The 21611-nt window shown below is 40.6% G+C and overlaps 1 protein-coding gene across 1 annotated transcript in view; it reads left to right on the top strand.

Moving 5' to 3' along the window:
- Positions 1–5928: 5928 nt before the first annotated feature.
- Positions 5929–21611, top strand: part of BEAN1 (brain expressed associated with NEDD4 1) — a 64871-nt gene continuing 49188 nt past the window's right edge. The window contains exons 1-3 of the mRNA XM_072872809.1: positions 5929–6447; positions 7524–7598; positions 19610–19744. Coding sequence (XP_072728910.1) covers positions 6270–6447; positions 7524–7598; positions 19610–19744 — 388 coding nt within the window. The 5' untranslated portion in view covers positions 5929–6269. The remainder of the gene's footprint in view (positions 6448–7523; positions 7599–19609; positions 19745–21611) is intronic.

Here is a 21611-nt window from a genome sequence, read left to right as displayed (position 1 = left end):
TTATTGGCTTTTCAATAACGATCTTGTACGCAATTATTTCCTTGCACGTACATACGCATTCAAAAAAATATATATGTACAGAAGGCAACGACAGCATAATTCACCATCTTTCTCAAAAGTCTGCAAGCAGGTGAATAAATAAGAAACTAAATCTGGCCCCATTCCAAAGCCTAAGAGCATCTTTTGTTCCATAGAAAAAGACAGTTGGTAGCTTTAAAAATCAGAAAAATAGCCTCTGAGAATTTGGGCATGACATAAAATTCCTACAGAATACTTTCTTGACATAGCAACTATAGAAACAGAATGAAGAGCCTCTTCATTCTAGATCTCATTTCTTTACATGGCATGTAAAAGAACATGACTCCTGCCTTTGGGCCTTGGTGCTGCTGTAAAATATTTTTTATTGATATGTTTCACCTGTACTAATAATTTAAAATTATTTTTCCTCTTGACAGACTTTATGCCTGAAGAACTAAATCACTTGATTTAAACCTCTAGAAAATATTTTTCAAAATAAATTTACCTGTCCTATAAATGCTAGCTGAAAAATCTTATACAGTAACTTTATATATTTAAAATTCCATCCTTTTCATTAAAATAGCTTTTAGTACAGAGGAATTTCCTTTTGTTAGTAATTTTACAATATGTCCAAACTCCAACAATCTTTAGGATCCTGCTGGGAATTCATTTTACTTTGATCATATTCAAATCCATTGCTTGAAAATTGCTGACCTGAAAACTGAACCTATCTTCACCCTAAGATTTCTTAGAAATGTGATTTAGTGAATATTAAATAAACAAATGAATTTAAAAATCTAACCACCCATCCTAATCCTTCAGGAATTCCATTCACAACAGATCTCAAAACCATAACTGATTTCATTGCTTCCCATTACCCCTGCTTGAAAGACAGCACTAAAAAAGGAAAAAAAAAAAAAAAAAAGAAAATGAGGAAAGTAAAATGTGGGCACTGGTATGAGAAATCCAAAAGTATCACACACAGACTGGCCTGAACAAAGGGAATTATACAACAGTTGTGTTAAAATCCAAGCTACAATATGCATGTAATATCTCAGACACTCCCATTTAAAATAAAGTAAAATCCTTGCCCATGTGAGGCTAATCCTACCCACTATATTCATGCAAGTGGCTCCATAGATAGTGAAATTACTTCTTGCATAAGGCAAATAGGAGTTGCCTTGAACCTGAAATCAGCCAGAACTGCTCCTCTTCCATTTAAATTCAGCAGCAAGTGGGCTCATCAATTGTAAGCATAGCACTTAACATCAAACAATATATACTGCAACACCAACATCAAAAAATATATATTGCTTATAGTCATTATACTGACATTTGAAAGGGTCTTTACTTCCAGATCAGTGTGAAACTGGTTATTTAACAGAAAAAAAGACTTTCCAAAACGCTCTTCAGAAGGGGCTCAGGTCATCTAAGCAGGTTCCAATGCAAACACAACGTATCTCTCCTGTGAGAATAAGAAACTGAAGCTGCATCACAAAAATCACTTAAGAAAAGCGATATGCAAAAAGTACCTATCTGGATTCCTGCCTTCCTTCTACTGAAGTGATAATTCCCCTCAATTCAGCACTTGAGAGACCACATCTGGAGCATGATGGGCACCTTTGGGCTCCCCAATGCAAGACAGACATTGATAAACTGGAGTGAGCCCAGTGGAGGGTAACCAAGAAGATTAGAGGACTGCAGTGTCTCTGTGCAAGGAGAGACTGAGCATATTGGATTTTTCAACCTGGGGGGAAAATCCCTTTTCAAGGCTTGGGGGGATCTCATTGCTGCCTTCAGCTATGTATCAGGAGGATATAGAGAAGATGGAGACAGACTTTCCCCGGAGATAGAATGGTAAGAGGCAATGGATACATGTTACAACACAGACAAGGCAGATTAGATATAAGGAAAAAATTTTCACCACGAGGATAGGTGAACATTTTTTTTCACCACAAAGATAGGTGATAATATTTTCACAGTGAAAAAATTTTCACCACGAGGATAGGTGATAGTATTCCCATTATTCCATCATGGGAATAGGGCTCAGAGAGATTTGAGTCTCCCACCTTAGAGATATCCATGACTCAACTGGACAAGGCTCTGGACAACCTCCTCTACCTGGATCTGCTTTTAGTCAGAAGATGAACAAGGTGACCTCTAGAAGCCCCTTCCAAGCTAGCCTGTTCCACAGCTCTGTGAGAGCAATGGGAAAAGTTTTCAATTGAATGATGGGAGCAAGGACAGCAAAAAATAATTAGTGCACAAGTTTATGCCTGCAAATACCAAGTTTATGCTGCTGCTCCATTCTTTAATGGAAAATGATGTTAAAAATATCTGAAAAACACTTTCAAACATTTTGAGGCTTTTCACAAAAATTAAGTTGAAAATAAAAGCTAGGCATTAAGACTCTCCATGCAAAAATGACTGTCTTTTTTCATATTTTAAGTAAATGTTTGAGAAAGCAGAATGAATATCTGTTTGGCTGGGGTTTTTTTCCAAAGATAATAATTTGAAAAATTTTCCTTCAAAGGATTCTTTTTATTACATTTCAGAACACAGTGAGCTGTGAAAGCACGAGATGCTTCCTATCAAATTCCAGTCCCTCTTTTCCTGACCTCTTTTGTTTTCAGCAGCAAGCACAGATTTATACAGCCTGGTCCACCACACAGTGGAAACTCCCAGCAAGGTACTACCTTAGCCCAGGGCCTGGTGTAATCAGCTTGCCCAGAAATGCAGAGCACTGGGAATGCCCAGCACTTCTGGCACTGCTGGTCTAGCACAGGTGCAGGGCTCGCTGAGCTGGCGTAAGACCTGGCCAAGTAACATGAAGGCAAATATATCTGCATACATTTGGTGATGAGACTCCTACAGCAGCTAGCACTGATGAAATCTCACTGCTACTAGACCAATGCTATGACCACCACCAAGGCACAAAATTTTATACACAGAAAAGTCTTTCCTGTTCCCATAAACAATGATTAATCAATTTTGCTCATCCTGAGGCATTTTATCTCAGAATAATTGTATAACCCAACTGACATTTATTTCATTAACACCTTTTCCATAAAAAAAAAAGATGTGATGAACAGCATCCCCCAAACATCTCATTACTAATACATAAAAATTCTCAGTCAAAAAGAGATCTCATTATAGCAATAAAATTTATTTTGCCTTACAAAAAATTGGCTGTCACAAAAAGTCCACACGGGCAGCATAGCAGCTACCACACTTAAGCATCAGTTCAGCACTGAGCTCCAAGAATCTCAAATGAAACCACAGGAGATGGTAAGCTGAGTTGAGAAGGTCTGTCACTTCAGCAGACTGTACTAACAGTATAGTTTTATAATGAAGTCCCTAGATTGAAGAAAATGTAAAATCATCCAAGAATAAAATTATCTGTCTTCAGCAACGGTTTCTCACTGATTTTCCCTTATCAGGAAATTGGGAAACACCCACTGAGGATGCACAACTTTCTACAGTTCCATCCATAAGGAATGCCATTCCAAACCTTACCTGAATGTACTTGAGCACCTAGTGAGCCACGCTCCCTATTTCTAAAGGCTGGGAAAAAAAATTCTTGAGAAAGTGACAGAATTCAGACTGGACACACAGACTGCAAACCACCGGAGACAGACTCTGCTTTGGTCCTCCTTGTTTTGTGATGTTATGAGAAAGAGAAGCTAACCCAATGTAAATAGATATGAGCAGCACAAATTCTGAATATTTTTTTATCTTTGTTCCAGCTCTCCCAAATACAGTCCATAAGCAACCTCCGATGTAATAAATCATTTATTTATGGAAAATATTCTTTAATACAAATCTGTTTTACCAAAACAGAAAAGCAGATGCAACAAAAAGAAACAAATAACAATGTAAACTATCCATAATATCACCCTGACACAACACATCACTGCTGAGGTACTGCACTAAGTGTGCAAATGAGAGTCTGGCCTGAATTCCGCAACACATCCAGGTTTCATTCAGGTGCACAACTGAACGAGAAAACAGGAACCCCTAAAAGCTGAAAAATACACAGGATAAAAGGGTAAAAAGCTGCCCCATCTCCACAGGAATGTGATGCAGATTTGGAAATTAGTGGGGTGAGCAAAACCTACAACATTTCAGTAGATTCAAGATGAGCATGCTGAATACCGGTAAGTACCCAAACAGTTATTGTTAACTGTGACAATGTTTCTGCAGGGTTTGAGGGATCGTATGTTGTACATCGTGTTGTCTGACCCAGAAACAAATGTTCCCTGTCTCAGAAGTAGCTGCAATTCCTACGGGAGATAAAGGACAAGACTGTCACAGAAAGGGGTCTAAAGCCAGGCTGAGATAGGGATTTTTTTCAGAATTACCAAACACTAAGCAATTCCCCGGCATTCAAAGTCAGTTACTAAGGCCTCTATATTTTCCACAGTTTGTCAGCTTATGTAATAGTATCAGCGTAGATTTTTCAGTCAAACGTAAGACTCCAAGTCTGTCAGGATTAAAGTTAATACTGATACTATGGCTAAATGTAAGGCGCCATTTGGGAAAGATGCCATCACCAAAGTTTGCAGAAGTGCTAAACATTAGAAATTCCTGAAATTTAAAGTGGAGAAAATATTTTAATATTCTTAAGTACAGCATTACATGAGTACATGACTCTTCACATGCAGAATGAGGCCAAGGGGGCACATATCCAGAAAAACAACACAAAGAAAATCAGCTTTTCTGATGCTTATATAGAGTCACACCTTCATGCCATAACTAAACAACAAAGAGCCCTAAAATGAAGCCATACAGTTTCCGTTTATTGAAACGATAAGAGAAAGAGTCTTTCAAGGAGTCACATATTCTGAAGGGTTGAAGAAATTAATCACAAGATAACTTTTACAGCAGCATTTTGAGGGATTTTAGGGTAGGGATGTGTTAATTAGGAACCAAGGTACTATAGTTTGGGCAAAAGGCACAGGTATCCCTGAGCCGTAATGAAATGTACTTGTAAATTTCCAGTAAACCTTCATTTCAACTGCCTTGGACTCGCTTAATGCTTGCCTGGATTTAAAAAGAAAAGGAAAAAAAAGGTGATCAATGACAGCAGGAAACTTTTTACAGAAAGACCAGAGAGTTCATAAGCTTTACATCCACCCCAAACTTCATTACTACTCTGAAACCATTACTACTGAACCAAAGAGAAATGAAACAGCCTAGATATTGACGGTAAAGTTGTTCCAATGTCAGAGAACTTGCTGATGGGACTACAAAGCCACCCGGGGGGCAGGGAAGTACAGAAGGCTGCCTACATACTCGTGGGGCATCCACTTCCATTTCCCTCACTCACAAGCGGTACCGGTGGGACCACTCTGCAAGTGCCTGCAGGGCTAACGCATCCACGGGAGAAGGAAACTACCAATACAACTTGGTTCCTAAAAAAATCCAAACTGCTGACAGGACATGCCAAAGAAGGCCTTATTTCTCGCATTCTTTAGGCAGCTAATGACGTGCTTTTCTGAGAGGTAAGCAACCAATTAGGAAAGCTCATATGCTTTAGTACCCACTGCAACCCTATTTTCTCTGTCTCCAGCACTAGGGCATTTATAATTCACAACGAGAAACGTTTCCAAGATCCCTGGTAACAAGAAGATCTTACTACTGTAAAGTGGTTTTAGCTCTGACTTGGACTACGTTCTTCTCCTGGCCCCCATCCAGCCACGGCGAATTATTTCCTCTGCACTGCTCAGATAATCCCGTCCATCCCCGCGGGTTTATTCCCAGGCAGTCCCCTCCCTTTCAGCCAAAGTGCTGTGCTGGACTCGGCTGTCAAGAGCCGTTATCCGCCTACAGCTCCTCACCCAAGCAGCAAATCCCCGCAGCCTCCCTAACACTTCCCTGCCCTTTCCCCAGGGACCGCAGAAGGCAGGGGAAGGAGCGGAGCCGGGCTTACCCCAGGCCCCGGCAGCTCAGGAGCCGCCCCGGCCGGCGCAGGCCCCCACATATGTGCAGCCCCGAGCACCCCGCGGGCGGCCCGCCCCGCCGTGCGGCCTGCGCCGGCCCCGCCGCCTCCGGGCGCCGCTGCCCCCAGGCCGGGCCGCCCCGCCGCACCCCGGCGGCCCCGCTCCCCTCAGGCCGGGCCGCCGCCCGCCCCCCGCCGCGCTGCCCCGGCTCCGTCCCTCCCCGCCGCGGCTGGAGGCAGGGCAGGGGAGGGGGAGCTCCGGCCGGCCCCCGCGGGGCGGAGGTCACCCGCCTCCCCCCGCCCTCCGCCCATGGGCGCCGGCTCCGTCCAGCCGCCGCCGCCGCCGCTCCGGCCCCGCACGCAGGAGGAGGCGGCGGCGGGGCGCGTCTCCCGGCGGCGGCCGCGCCCGCGCCCGCCTCGCCGCCCGCTGGCCGCCGGGGAGCCGCGGCGGAGGCGCATGGAGACAACGGCCGCCGCTGCGTGCTGGGGTAAGGCGCGCTGAGGCGGCGGGAGCCGCGCCGGGCGCCCGCCCCCGCCGCGGGCGGCAGCGGGGGGCCCGGCGGGGCGGGGGGCGGCCCGCAGCCGGGCTGGGCTCTGCCCCGGGGGGCGCCGCGGGGCGGGAGGCGGCGGCGGCGGCGGGGGAGGGTTCGCGCGGAAACTTTGGGCTACTCAGGCGCCCCCTCCCAGAAAGGCAGCGGCACCCCCACCGCGCCGTGCCCCGGGCGGGGCCGAGCGGGTGCGGCGGTGGTGGCACGCACGGGAGCCGGGGGGAGAGACCCGCTGAGGAAGACGAGCGACGAGGTGCCGGCTGGAGGGGCTGAAGCCAGGACCGTCCCCGTGGCACAGGGCACGGGGGACAGCGTGCTTCACCTGGATGTAAATACCGCCTAGGCACAACGCTGTACGAATGCTGTGTTACATCGACTGACTAGCGGGGCTCACACGTTGTATGCAACTGCAAGAGCAAACAAGCCCACCTTTTAAGAAAGCTGAACATTTCGTTATTTAGGACACGTTTTACTCGTGTGCATTTGGTTGCCTGCAAGGATAAATCCTTGAAGTGCAAGTTACAAACATGAAAGCTTAAATGCATAGGGGGAGTATGTGTATCAAATTTTAGAATAAATTTATTCCAACCCAGTTTGACACACACGCGCCTAGTGTATTCAAGATGCACTTAAGCAAATTAGGAAGCGGTTATTTTGTTTTACAATGGTAGGTGCCTGTTTCAGAGACTGGTGAATGACTTAACAACAATAATTAGCATATTTATATAACACGTTGTTGTTTATACGTGGGTTTTTGAATCTAAGAGGCATTGAAGTCATATATAATATTTCCTGAACTGGAGTGATTCCTGGAAGTATGAACCAATGACCTGCTTGGTTTTGTCACCCCCAGTTCAAGCTACATCTCTGTGTATATTCAGAGTCTGAAACATGTAATCCTGCCCCAGAGAGAGTGGGTGCACGTTAACACCACAGTGTGTCTTCAGCTGACATCTGGTTGCAAAACAAAACCAAACTGCTATTAAGGACCTTTTTTTCCATTTTTCCCTCCTTAGTTCTTTTCTTCCATCTCCCTCTCATCTCTGGAAGCTCCATCCGTAGTGGAATAGGCAGCAATTATTCCAGTCTCTGTAAGTAGTCTCTTTTTTTTTTAAACTGCATTAATGGCATGCCTTGCAGTCATGTACAGCTGTAGGAATATTATATTTAAAGTCCTCTAGCAGATAAATATCAATCCATTAAAAAGCAAATAGCTTTCTGACTAAGAAAACAACTGAGTTAACAGAAATTGACTTAACCTTGTGATCTTTATACAGGCAGAACTCACAGAAATGAGTGAGAGAATTGTCTGAAATAGAGGACCATAAAATTTAGTGTCAGGTACAAGTACTTCAAAATTTCCTTTAAACAAAAAATCCTCCTTTTCAGCATTTTCTCCCACAACAACAAATTATCACATAGCTGCTAAAACTGATTTACAAATTGAGCACTGACATCAGTCAAAATTTATATCATTTTGGCACTCACTAGTGAAACAAATGTGGCTAAAAATTACTTCCAGTCATTGAAATAAAACAATTCCTGACATTTACTTCCTTCTACTCTCCTTTTTATGACTGACTTTTGTAGTTATTACATGAAAGTTTTTTTTGGAAAGGAAATGTAATGTTATAGGAGCCAGTTCTGCCCATGTCACTCGTCGTATTTTGGCAGAAAACCACATGTATGCAGGGAAGCAGAGTAGCATGTCCAGTCTCTTAGATGAAAAATGCATAATGATAAAAATAGATGCACAATTAAAACAACCAAGATACCTCTCAGAGCAAGTGCTGCAGCTCAAGAAAAGCCATGCTGAAATGTTGTAACTAGATTATGACTTCGGTAACAACTTTCAAGCTAAGATGCCTATCGTGCGTGAGAAATCATATGATTAAACCTGAAGTTTAAAGACAGAACAGGCAAAAAGTTATCTTATTTACTTTGGAACATACATAAAGGAATAATGAAGTCAGGCAGCTACTGTCATTCACAGACTAGAAATACAATCAAGCTTAAGATTTGCTGCCACGACCTACCAACTTGGAGAAATTATTCGTAGTGTCGAGACCAGCTTCTGTCAACACTAGGTATTTGTAGGACCTAACCCTAAGATAACTTTGGTAACTAGGAGCAGAGTTTGGTTGGTAAAGCTGAAGACAGTGCAAAACTAAGTAAATGCAAAGTGTTGTCTTTCAGCTTGCCTGGTAATCCCTTAAACTCCTAGAAAAAACATGTTAAAGTTGGGCTCAGGAGCAAGTGCAAAATTAGTAGCTGCTCATTAAAATTGTTCACCCTTTGCTACCTAATAGATGACCAACCGGCATCACCTAAGTCATAGAAAATACATAGTAACAATACAAAAATGACAGGAAATTGTAGATGCTTACATTAGTATGGCTACATGTGGTGGTCTACTCATTTATTACTGAATTGCCTGTAGACTTGGCAAAAAAATACTTGATGTGCTTATGTCGTTACAGGTTAATATTGCAAAAATACTGTTTAGATTATTTTTGCACAGAACTGTTGGTTTTACATTGTGCATGAAATGACATTTCATAGCACTTCATTACGTATGTAGCCAGTATGTGTTTAGTTTGGGGATTCATATCAGAATACATAATTTCTTATCCATTCTTCGCTTTCATGTTCCTTGACCCTTAAGCTCAGATTTTTTCCTGCCATTCCCCCTCCCAGAGAGACCACTTCTTCATGGCAAGACAACTTTGTATTGCGTGAACTTTAAAGTAGTGGAGTTTTGTAATAGAACTGTTGCAGCAAACAGTTCAGAGTAGTCTGAGTATTGCCCTAATTTCCAAATGGGTGCCTACATTTCTTCAAAATTAAGTGTTCTTAAGACAATATTTTTGTTTTCCTTTGGCCTTAACTGAGTACAGTTCAGCCTGGCCCGACGTTCTGGCCTTCTACACAAGGGCTATCGTGTTTAATTACTGTCATGCCTAGACTGTGAAATGTTCTACTGACAGTAACACAATACCAGGTGGGCAATAGCCAACAAAAACCCCAACAAACCAAACTGTGGCTTGTATTACGCTTTTATAGTGAACATGGAAAGAGACTGGTGTTATCCCAGGCTGTTACTATGTGCTACAGGAACGAGACTACATTGTGGATTCTTCAGCTATACAGAATTCACGTATGCCAGGTACTAGACCTGTTTACTCTCCCAACACTGAATTTCCTAAGCAAGTGCAAAGGCCCAGGAGCAGGACTGCAGCTTTTCTCATACAGAGTCGGCTGTGCCTCAAGACTACTGCATCTTGTACGGGACAAAGGGGTGAAGTCACACAAGCCAAGTCCAGGCAAGCTAATACTGAACAACGGACTTACGTGACTTCAACCACACAGTACTGAGGCAGGTTGACAGTTCCAGCATTTAATTGAACTTTCCGATTGGAAATAAACTTTGCTGTTAGTTAAACTTTGTTGCTTTAGATGTTTCTTTCTGAGAGAAACATTGGATTTTCTTTGCAAAGTGTTTTTAGCTTTTGCTCAGGTATGTTTGTTCGTTTGTTTGTTAAAGTAAAAAATCAGAATTATCTCTAGAAAATATTGATGACAATGAGTATAAACCATAATTAATCAGCAGTCATGAACCTCAGTCAGTGTTTGCAATAGTTCAGTGAAGGGAGCCCAAAAATGTCAGAGAAGTAAAAAGGCAGACAAATGGTTCTACCCAAACTGCCTTCCCTTCCTGCATGCTGCTGCCTCCTCCACCTCCTCCCCAGCAGTTCTGAGATTCATCTCTGAAGAAATGGATTTTAAGCACAGGTAAAAGCAAACAAATCAACTGATTTTTCAATCAATTATCCAGATTGGAAATACATATCAGGTATTATAAAAAAGATAGTTATTTTACAACTATTAAGTGACTATATAGGTACATATTTAAATATTAGTAAATCTTTATGATAACCGTATTGAACTATGTCTCTGCTGTTACATCTAAGAGCTACAAGGAATGTCCAGAGATATGTAAAACATTCATTTGGATGCATGAATCAGGAAAAACAAAACTGTAAAATATGAAGACAGCGTTTTAAAATCCAGCATTAAGACTCCTGTGTTACAACCTTTATAGATCTTACCAACTTACTAAACAGAATTATCTCACAAAATCAAGAAGGAACAAAAGCATTCAGACTGTGGCGCTCTCCTCTTTCTGCATGAAAACCCACCTAAGCCAGGCACAGGGACATACGTGCTACAAAGGAAAAGTGCAGAAAATCCTGATCCTAAAACCAGTAGGCCCTTGAGTAGACACTTCGGATGCTGTCCCTCAGCATTTGGCTCACACACCGTAACAGCACAGCTGGCTGCCAGCTGTGTTGTCATTGACTACAGCACTGCTAGCTGTGCTCTGAGACCCCAGGACAACAGTGGAAGGTTGAACAAACTTCTACTCATAAACAAGGAAATCTTTCTGTACACAGCAAGAATAAAACGCTCTCTCCACTGCTACGGACTAGGGAGTCTAGCTCTTGTTCTTGATGGCAAATCCTGTATTTTTCCCAGAATGGTCTCCAAACTCAGCCAGTTTAATGCAGTTGTCTAGAGGCCGGTACTCAATGAACATGACTTCATATTCATACGTACAGGTGGAACCCAGTGCCTCAGTTCAAACAGGTGAAGAAACTGGGTGATTTTGGGTCTGTGCAAGTATCTTACAGTGGTTCTGTTGACTGCACCAGATTTGAGACATACAGAAAGACGAGAGGTTGCTTCAAGCCTGTGCGTGACAGCTTTGCTGTGAGCTGGTGTCCTGGAGAGAGTACATTATGCCCAGGAAGTTTAAGAGACAGACTGATAGATCTGCACCAAGGCTTCTGCACCCCACAGCAGCTTATTCCCTTGCACTTGTGAGATGCCTTCAGAAGTGTCAGTGATCAAAGCACCAACATCTGCCACCCATTACCAGTCTCTCTCTTCTCTAACAGAGAATGCCAGAAACCATGTATGTCTGTGATGCCAGGCAGCAAGGGAAACACACGCTCTAGTTGCCCCCTCCTCTCTAAGTGCAGCAAAGTTTAATCCCCAGAATAATCTGCTTTTTATTTTCCTTTACTGATTTTTTTTCTGAAAGTGTGGATGTTTTCTGAAGGCACCCATCTCTCCCTACAATTTTCCAGATTGCTCTTCAGGCTTTGATGACTCCCAACTGTGCAGAAGGGAAGGATGTTCAAATACCTCCAGAACCACACCTCAGAATTCTTTGTTCTTCTTCCCTAATAAGTCATATCCTTCTCAGTATCTTTCTGCCATCAATTTATTTTATGATGGCTTGAAATCATCTCAGTTACATCAAGAATGATTTTTTTCACCTTTTCATTTATTAGACTGGAATCTGCACTAGGAAGGTATCAATTTCTCTCCAAGCCTGACAGTTTCTCATCCTCGTTTATGAGGATGTAGGCTGACAACTCCAAATCATTCATTTCCACTGTAACTACTGACTTAGTGCTTTGGTTTCAGCAGCTTCTCCCAACTCCTCCCTCCCATTCCTGATTTATTTTTTTTTTAGTGGAGAGAATAATAGATTAGAATCTATTAGAATAATAGATTGCAACTACGATGCAAAAGTACAGATTAGACTTCAACCCTGCTACCTATCAAATAAATAGAAACGATGCTTTAGTTTTTGAAGGGGATCTCATCAAACTGTTAGAAGCAGCCATACTGAGAAACCTCTCAGAGAAGAGTAGGGGGGAAGATATATTTTAGAGGTGTTGAGTGCTATTAAGTCTTGCAGTCTGACATTTCATTATTGTATAATGATTGTGTTTGAGCTATATGTTCAAGCACCTAAAAACACAGTGGATGCCCAGACGCCTTTATGCAGAGCATCTTTCAAGGAGAGGTGGATGCCTAATTGATTATGAGCTTTTGTAAAGCCTACTTAGAGTCTCTGTCTTCAGCTGCTTTGAAAATTTGGCCTCAAATTCAGAGCTGGCAGAAGCAAGCAATTCAGTTGGCTTTGACAGCATTTATGCAAACAGTGATTTTAGCTCCAAGACTTAATACATATCTTGCTAGAAATTCCTGAAATCCCTCAGACTGTTTTTAAAAAATAATGACATTATATGACATTGAAGACCTACAGTCTTCAAGGACTTGTGTGAAGATAATTCACTGGAGGACATTCCAGCCAAAGCCACTTGATCACTGTCTATTCTTAATGCAAATAGTGCTTCTACAACACTTGGTTTCTTTGGCCTGTTTAATTCTAAGTTTCTTATCTTTTAATTGCTGTTTTTAGTTGCATGCATGTTAATCCCTTTACTTCTATCATTAAAATGAGGATTTTCCTTTCAGCAATTGTTTTCTTTCTTCATTAGAAGCATTATAAAAAGAAATACTGAAATACATGCAGTTTTTAATTTTTTTTTACTTTTGAATCTCTCCTATTGGCAATTAATCTTTTTTAGTTTCGTGGTTTAAGAGAAGTAGGTCTGTAAGCATCTGATCTTTACAGGTTTTCAGCATCCTAGCTTTATTTTGAATTAGCTGCCAAATTGTTACAGGATTACTTCTACCAGTACCATGGACACTTAAAAGACCCAACTAAGACTGAAGCTTTATCGTGCTAGATCCTACACAAAATAACTGTCTTTGTCCTTCCAGATTGCAGGTGTCTAGATAACACAAAAGGTGAGAAGAGGAAAAAAAGGTTGGAAGAAAAATTAATTGCTTTATATTACATAGGAATTTAAGGAGTAAGCAAGGTTCTCCTGGCTCCTGGATTGGTATCTGTCCATTACTTGGCATTGACTCTTGCTAACAAGATACTGCACTACCTATTTTCTCTTGTAGCATCTTTTTCTCCATCTTTGTCCAATCCCATATATGTCTTTGTTCTTAGGGTTGAAGGAACAGACTTGCTGCAAGACAATTTCCAGAATATTTATTCTACTCTTACTTTTTCATATGATTATTTTATGTAGCTGAATTAATTGTCCACAGACAACCTGTTGTCCATCAGGCTCAGACCTGATAGAAATATTCTGAAGTTACACTTAACCTCAACTTTCAGTTCCCACTTACTTAGGACAGGAAAGTATGTACAGCTGGCCTTTAATGTTTTTCTAGTTAGATCACAAATACAGGTATGTCTCCCTTCCACTGGGGAACCCAAGAGATATATAGAAATGACATATTTGGCATCAGAAAGTTGAACACTTCAGTCAGTAGAACAGCTTTCTGAGTCACTCTAAATCATTTAATAGGCTGTTTCCAATTTTTAAACATTTTAAACACACCCCAACGTACAGAATGGGTTCAATCAGGGATTTCTACAGCAAGGACTCAGGATCTTAAAGAAATGAGCTTTACAAAAGAGATCCCAGATCCTCTGGGGGAGCAAGTAATACAGTACATGGCAGAGCACCCAGCAGATTGCAAGCTATTTAGTCCCAGTTGGAAGACTAGTTCTTACTAGGACAACCTCATATTGAAATTTGCTTCTAATCCACACTCAACCATCTCCTCTTATTAGCAGAGTTCAATGTTTTGGGCTAAATGCTCCCCATTTATGATTATTTACAAGTTAGACTACTGAGGTACACAATGGCCATTTTCACTCTCCAAACACACACAGTATGCAAGCAAGTCATTGGCCCAAACAACTGGCAAGAAGTACAAGACTTTATTAAAAAAGTAGGTCATAGAAAGCCCAACACAGAACAGGAGAGACTATAGAGTTTTTAGAAATTTGTAAACCATGTTTCCTTGTTGTCGTCTTAATGTATTGCCCTGAAACTTGCCTCTAAAGGAGCAGTGATTAGTCAGCCTACTATGCAATCCTCATTCCCTGTTCAGCAAACAAATGTAAAAACCCTGCAGACTTGAACAGACAATAAAAGCTCTGAATGACAAATTAACACTCCTGGTTTATTGCAGGTGCCATGTTGACAAGTAGCCCAACAACATCTAGTCATTTGGTATTGTAATTATAACTCTGCCTCAGAGGCACATGGGGAGAGGAACGTGAATCCAAAGCGATTTCTGTTTTGGCCTAGAACTCGGTGCTAGAGAAAGAACACACACACTGCAAAGAGGAACAACAAAGAGTAGCTATTTGGGATTACTTTTATGCATCATTTGAAGAGTACGTTAAACTACGCTAATAATCATGCTCCTCACACGAAACATGTTTGTGGAATCAGATGTTCCTTTAGAAAGAATAAGGGACATTCAATAATAGATTGAAAAAGCAGTTAGAACGTATTCATGCTATTGTGCGCTGGGGTGCGTGCTATATAGTACATTTCTTAGCATCAGTCCCAATCAGAAATTGCCTCAATGTTTAGGGAGAGCACAAAATCAGAATACCACCAACAAAGATTTTGTATATACATAGACACTTTAGAAAAGACTTTGCTTTTAGAACAGTACAATCGTAAATGGAAACATGAGTGAAAACTGTACTTTTGCAATTTGATCCTATTAGCCAACCTGAAAGATGTCTAAAAACCCGATAGAAGTCTAAAATTTAAAAAAAGCTATGTTCAGAGCTACATTTCTGTGCTTCTGATTTAAAAAAAAAGTCTCTACTGAATGAAGCAAGCTGTAAATTGGAAATTTTCCCAACATTGGAGACATAAGATCATGCTTCAGGAGTGCTCAAACATCTACAGAGGTAGAAATAAGAACTTTTTCCCAGATTTTCAAACATGTAAAACTATGATTCCCAAATACAGCCAAGGACAGCATGATAAAATGCAGCGCTAAAGGTAGTATCAGGGTACCTTAATAGTGTAGAAATGACATCTTGTGTCTGTCCTCTGATTTAAGGTTATTGTAAATTTCTTTAGTTGCCATCAATGCAAAAATACTAAAGAACTGAGGGGCACAAGAAGTCACCAGAGAGACAAGAATCTCTCTTCCTTATATTGTGTTTTGCACAGGTTTCTGTGTCATGCTCATCTAAATCATGTAAGCACAGCAGAGCATTAAGCATCAAACTAACATGTGCCATGTGTTATTTATTCTCTCATCCTCTCGCTAAGCTCAAGAGTTGTTAAATCATCTCTGTGTCGCTGAAGGATCCTTCTTCACCATGACTATCTTCCTGCAGCTGGCTACAAAGGTTTCAAAGCCACGCTGCAGGCAAGAATGAGGACTATGATTTTTACAAAGTGCAAAGGGTTACATTGCAGAGAACAGTTCCTGCTGGTGGATGATCAGGGCATTATCAGACTCAGTGGTTGATGCGAGAAGTGCGTACCTGCTTTAACAGATATATAATGCAATGGTCATTTGAATAAAAAAAAATTGTGGTATTACTAACATAGGAAAATACAAATTTGGATAATGTACAATAGCTGTAAACTATTATGTGTATTTTAATGGTGCAGGTTAATTTTCAACTTGTGGATTAATTTTATGCATCACATTTATATAATATTGCACCTTAACCTAAATTTGATGTGATCATTTTGATGTTCTTAAATTACTAATTTTCACTTCATAAATTCATTCAAATGCATGCTGATTTAGAATACAAACCTTGAAAACCATCAGCATGCCATTGCGTGGCATGCTCCAGTTGGGAACAGGTGGGCTTAGAATTGGGAAGTGCTTCCCCGAAAGAGACTTTGTTAGCTCCCTGTCATCTGTAGTAAAAATTGTTTTCAAATCAATTTTACCTCAGGGTAAAACATACTTTAAAGACAAAATACTTCGTGCTAGCCTCTACTGAGATAGAAACATCATCTTGGAAAGTAATGCATTTTCTCACAAATGAAACTATCTATCTCAAAAGAATTTTCATTGCATAGAACTTAAACATTGTTATTTGTTCAGTCAGTACCACACTGAATGTGATGCCTACCTCTGTCCCTGCCTGCTGCATGACTATAGGCCTGTGCCTCAGTTTCTTCCTCAAAAAAGCATTTACATATTTTTGGTCTTCGTGGTTTTTTCGGTTATTTTGCAGCTCCCCTTGAGAATAGATGGAAGACTTGTATCGTCTGGATTCACAAAAGACATAATTTGCTCTTGCTACATCTGGGAAATACAGCTTTATGGGATAGGTTTGCACACCCTTTTTTTTAACCATCATTGCCCCCACTGCTTTTCAGTCCAAAAAAATTGGATCTGCCCATGTAACTTCTTATAGCTTACAATCTTAATGGTTCTCCCTGAAGATAATAAAACATCGCAGTGGTTTTCTACCATTTTCATAAAGATTGTATCCCGAAGTGACTTACACAGTTCAACAACAACCAGCAGAAACAGAAAGCATAGTATTACTTTCTGGATGAGAGAGAAGAGGCATTTATCTTTAAGTGACCTTCAAAGCAGAGCCAGTAAAGTGGTGAAAAGTAAAACAGGAATTTTATGTTGCAGGAACTGTAGAAGACTTTCTTACATCCAAAAAGGGGTGAAATCGTAGCCAGTGATAGAGGAGAATTGTGTTGAACTAGTAAAAATAGAAACAGTGAACAAGAAAGATACAAAAGGGTGTAGACTGGAGCAAGTTTAAACAGGTTTAAAATAATTAGGGCAACTTCAAACTAGATTACGAACTAAACAGACTTTATGGAAGATATAAATATGTGAGATGCATACCAGGACCAATTACTCTAATAGATTTGCTAATATATTATTTTTTCCTTTTGCATCATTTTCTTGCAGGTGAATTCCTTTTTTATATTTGCAATGACTGTGTAACCAGTCTAAAGTTAACAAAAGTTGTTCCCATTTACACAATGACTACATTTGGTACCACAAAGTAATTATTGCTTAGCTGCTTCTTCTATAATATTTTAACTCTAAAAAAAAACCAAACAAGAAAACCAACCCAGACAAGAATCCCCACAACTTTAATTGCTGGGAATTCTATGCCATTTTACCCCCAAATTGTCTGAGATGCTTACCAGAAATACAGTAGCCATTTGGGAAATGTACTGAAATGTACTGATGTTCTGAAAGTACAAACCAATATGATCTGATGGTTGGCCTCTAGATTGCAGAGCTGCCAGGTACAAGCCTACAATCTAAGATTTACCATAACAGTATGTTGTCAACGCTGGTGATATTTATAAGTGCGTTTGGGGGTACTGACATCTTCCACTGGAGCAGCTGTGTGGAGAATTGGAAATCATGAACAATTACTCCAAACTGCATGATTTTGCAGCTACAAAGGATGACAAAAAGACTCCAAATTAAAAATATTGGAGAGCAGACAAAAACGTGATGAAGCAGAATTGCCTGTCTTCTGTTGGGTACCAATTTGCATGCTAGCCCTCTGTGCCTTTACTTTCAAGAGCTAGTGTTTTTCAAGTTGGGCTTGAACTTTCATTTGCCTGTATTTGGAATGTTTTAGATTGCTCATGTAAAGTAACCTGAATACAGCTCTAGTACTCTAATGAAATTTAAAGCTGATTTCCAGAGAGTCTTTCTGCACAAAGGTCTTCCTTGCCAAACTTAAAAACTTTTTTATTCTGTCTTTAATGAACTATTTTCTGTCTATTTTACTTATCTTTCTCATTATTGGAAGGCCCTACAAAACCGTGCAACTAAATGATGTCAGTGTATCCATTTGCACGCTCAGATGCACTTGTCAGAAAACAGTTTCCTTTTATCTACCATCAAAACAAGACCACTTTCAATAGCACTACTAGTGAAATGTGAAGAAAAAAAAAAACAAAAACCAAACACTTTCTTTGAATAATGTAGGAGGTTTTTCCCCTCTTTTCCTGGATAATTTTCTGACTTCCTGATCTCCCTGAATTTGTTTGTTCCTTATAGAATGTTAATAGATTTTTAACCTAACAAACTGGAATACATTTACATAATAAGTTCTTTTTTCAATGATTTGCTCAGTGTGTTTTAGATGGTATGGCTGGTCACTGGCATTCCATAGGATATTATGTATTGTGCAGTTAATGTGTCAAAAAAAAAAAAGACATACTCTTCCTTGCATAGAGATTCCCAACTCCTTTTTAAATTCTGTATCATGAAGCTGCTGTTGGAATGTTTATGGACGTCAAACGAAACAGCTATTTTGAGTAGCCAGTGAAAGCTAAACACCTGTTGCTTGCTGGCGTTGCATTTGCAGTGACCCCTCTCTCCTCAGGCATACCCTCAGAACTTTTGGACTAGGAAGGGGTGATCCTGTTCAGGTATGACAAGTGATGGCACTCCCACCAGCACTCCCATTTCTTGTGCAAGTATGTTTTGCACAGGTGAATATTAGCATGGCCTGAAACTCTGCTTTTCTTAAGTTACAGGGCTTACGGTACTCCTGCTCCTTTGAAAGTAGGAAATTTCTGTTTGTGCATGTGTGTATGCATAAAGATAAAAGGAACCATAGTATGCTATCAAAGGACAAGATAAAATTACTCTTTTTCCCCCTCTCTAGGCAGAGATGAGTGATTCAGTTTTCTACTCAGCCCCCAAGAATCAACAGCAGTCCTGGGAAGTGGCTTCAATCTTTCAAGTGGGGAGCCAGTCAAAGATTTGGCTTCGTGCAGAGCTGCAGACCCTACTATATAGGATTTAATGTCTCTGCAAACCAAAGCTGAGTTTATGTCTCCATAAATTTACCCAAGGCTTTATTAAGATTATGCAAAAAAGCCTTCCCCACTCTATCAGACTGAGTTCCTACCCTTAATTGTCAAACTGGGAAGAGATTGTGAGAGAGTTATACTTACAGCTAAGAAGCCCTCAATCCAGTCCTTCAGGTTTACACAAGATAGCAGATCTCTTTTCCCCCTCATTTATCCATTTTGTGTGTTAAGCTGGGGCAAAGATGGATTGTTTTGGTTTGGATGTTACAGCATGTAAGTCAGTCAGAAGGCTAGGTGCCTCAGAGACACAGTACCCTTGTGGTTTCTTTGGTATGCTTCACCTAGACCTCATCTGTCTCGAACACTATTTAAATGATCAGCAACAACAGTATAGGAAATATTTGTTTGAGTCTGAGACCCTTTTCACATCTGACAAAGAGGAAAGAGTGTTTTCATCCGCCCAGGGCTTTCAAAAGCAGGAAGATTGACTTTCAGTAGACATGTGGCTTTGTTGCTCAGGAAGGAGTTGCTCGTTACACAAAGTCATCGATTGTTTCTCCTCCTTTCAGATGAACAGAGCATTCTGCCGTGTAAAAAAGAAGAACTACAGTGTGGTGACGGACTCTGCCTCTTAAACTGGCTGCGCTGTCACTATAAGAAGGACTGTGGCAGAGACTACATGTCCATCAAGCTAACATGCTCAAGTGAGTTACCCTTCACTTTCCTAAATCATGACACAACGTCCTACGAATGTGAATCCATTTGCCCACCGAATCAGTGTTTGTAGCAATATACTGTTCTAAGCATTAGATTTGATCTGGTTTTGCTGTTGCAAGGATATGGATATTTAGAGGTTTATTTATTCACATGTCTAAATCATTTATACTGCATGCTGATTTCAAGTAGAATAGTAAACAAATATCAGCAGTAGTGGGAATGGAAGATTTGGTTGACCTCAAAATGCATTAAGCTTATGTATTGTAAAGGCTGCTGCTCTGAAATGGCAGTTAAGGGGGGAGAAGAAAAAAACAAAACCAAACAACAAAAAAACCCCCAAAAAAATAAAAAAGGGAGTCACCATTACCGGAAACAATTAGACACTGGCAGCTCTGCAGAGCAGTGACTGCTGGCCAGGCACTCTGCGTTTGGAAATGTTAATGTGAATAAACAAACAAACTGCCAGCTGATCAAAATAATACTGGGGCAGGGGAGAGGTAAGAATTACTTTCAAGTCAGAGATATCCACTGTATTTAAAGGAGTCATGCAACTTTTGTAAACAGTGCAGATAGTTTTAGCCATTTGTTTTAGAACCAGATTTGTTGCAAATAAATTGAAAGATGAGATGGAGGATTTCTGGTGAACAAAAGTGTGTTGTAATCTCAGCAATTGCCATTTACTAGCAAACTTGGTGATGTAACCATTTCAGCTTTTTCTGTTCCTACTTTTTGCTAGTTATGTTTACTTGTTAATTTCAAGCTACAGTTTTAACTCCGAAACCTTCCTTTTAACATAGCCATTTTGTAACTAGCAACATCTAAGAGGGCAAATTACTTTTAGACCTCTATTCTACACAGTACAAATAGGATGGATCACATAGTGCTGCCACTAATTACTTCCCAGAGATATTTGCAGACTCGGGGTTTTTAGTTAACACAACATTGTACACAGAAGAAAGTAGCCGCAATTTTGTAAGAAGACCAGAAGTTACAACAGGGAGAGCAGATTGACAGCTACTGGCAATACACTTCAGAGGAAACTAAACCAAAAAACGAGTTTCAAGAGCGAGCCTAGTACACTCCATCCTGTAATGGGCATTCAGATGGATGGAGGCAAGACAGAGCTAATCCAAAGTAAAACCCTCTGAAACATGCACAGTGGGACAGCAGGCCCTCAACACCAACTGTTTAGTCTGCAGATCCGTGCTTGTCACAACCCGCTACCTGGCTTTACAGTGGAGTTCAAGCACTCATGCAACACAAGCACTCTGTAGAATTGATCGTAGTCCATTAAGCAGAGCAGGATTCAGGTCAGATCCATGGAGCACGAAAGATTATGATTTTATAATTGAGAATTCAGGAAGGCTACAGTTAACATGCATGGGAGGACACACAAGACCTGAGTTTAGGCAAGACCGTAGGTCTTTATGCTCTTAATTCCTAACCTAATCAGCAGAGATTAGAGCTAGATATGCAGTTTGGTTTTTTTCTCTGAGAAAACATATTGGGTGTGGTTGTGGAAGATTTAATGGGAACACATCAGTTTTTATGATCTTGCATCTTGCCTGGATCACATGAAAACCTTTCAGCAACTTACATCACACATAAGTATGCGTTATTTTCTGCCCTTCTATAAAGGTGGGCATAAAGGAGTGAGTAGCAACAAACTCTTTTTAATATATGTAAATATATGGGTTTTTTCTAAATGCAAGGCTGTCAATTCCATGCTAATAAGAAAAAACTGCAGCAATGACAGCTGACAAAATAGAGTCAAATAGTCACAGGTTTGCTCTGAACACATTGCAGTAGTTAAGAGCTCAAAAACACAAAACCAACAGATCATTTACAATGGTT

This window comes from Ciconia boyciana, chromosome 9, assembly GCF_034638445.1.
Source record: "Ciconia boyciana chromosome 9, ASM3463844v1, whole genome shotgun sequence".
Classification (NCBI taxonomy): domain Eukaryota; kingdom Metazoa; phylum Chordata; class Aves; order Ciconiiformes; family Ciconiidae; genus Ciconia; species Ciconia boyciana.
The sequence above is the reverse complement of the archived record's forward strand: the minus strand, read 5'-3'. Positions and strand labels throughout refer to the sequence as shown.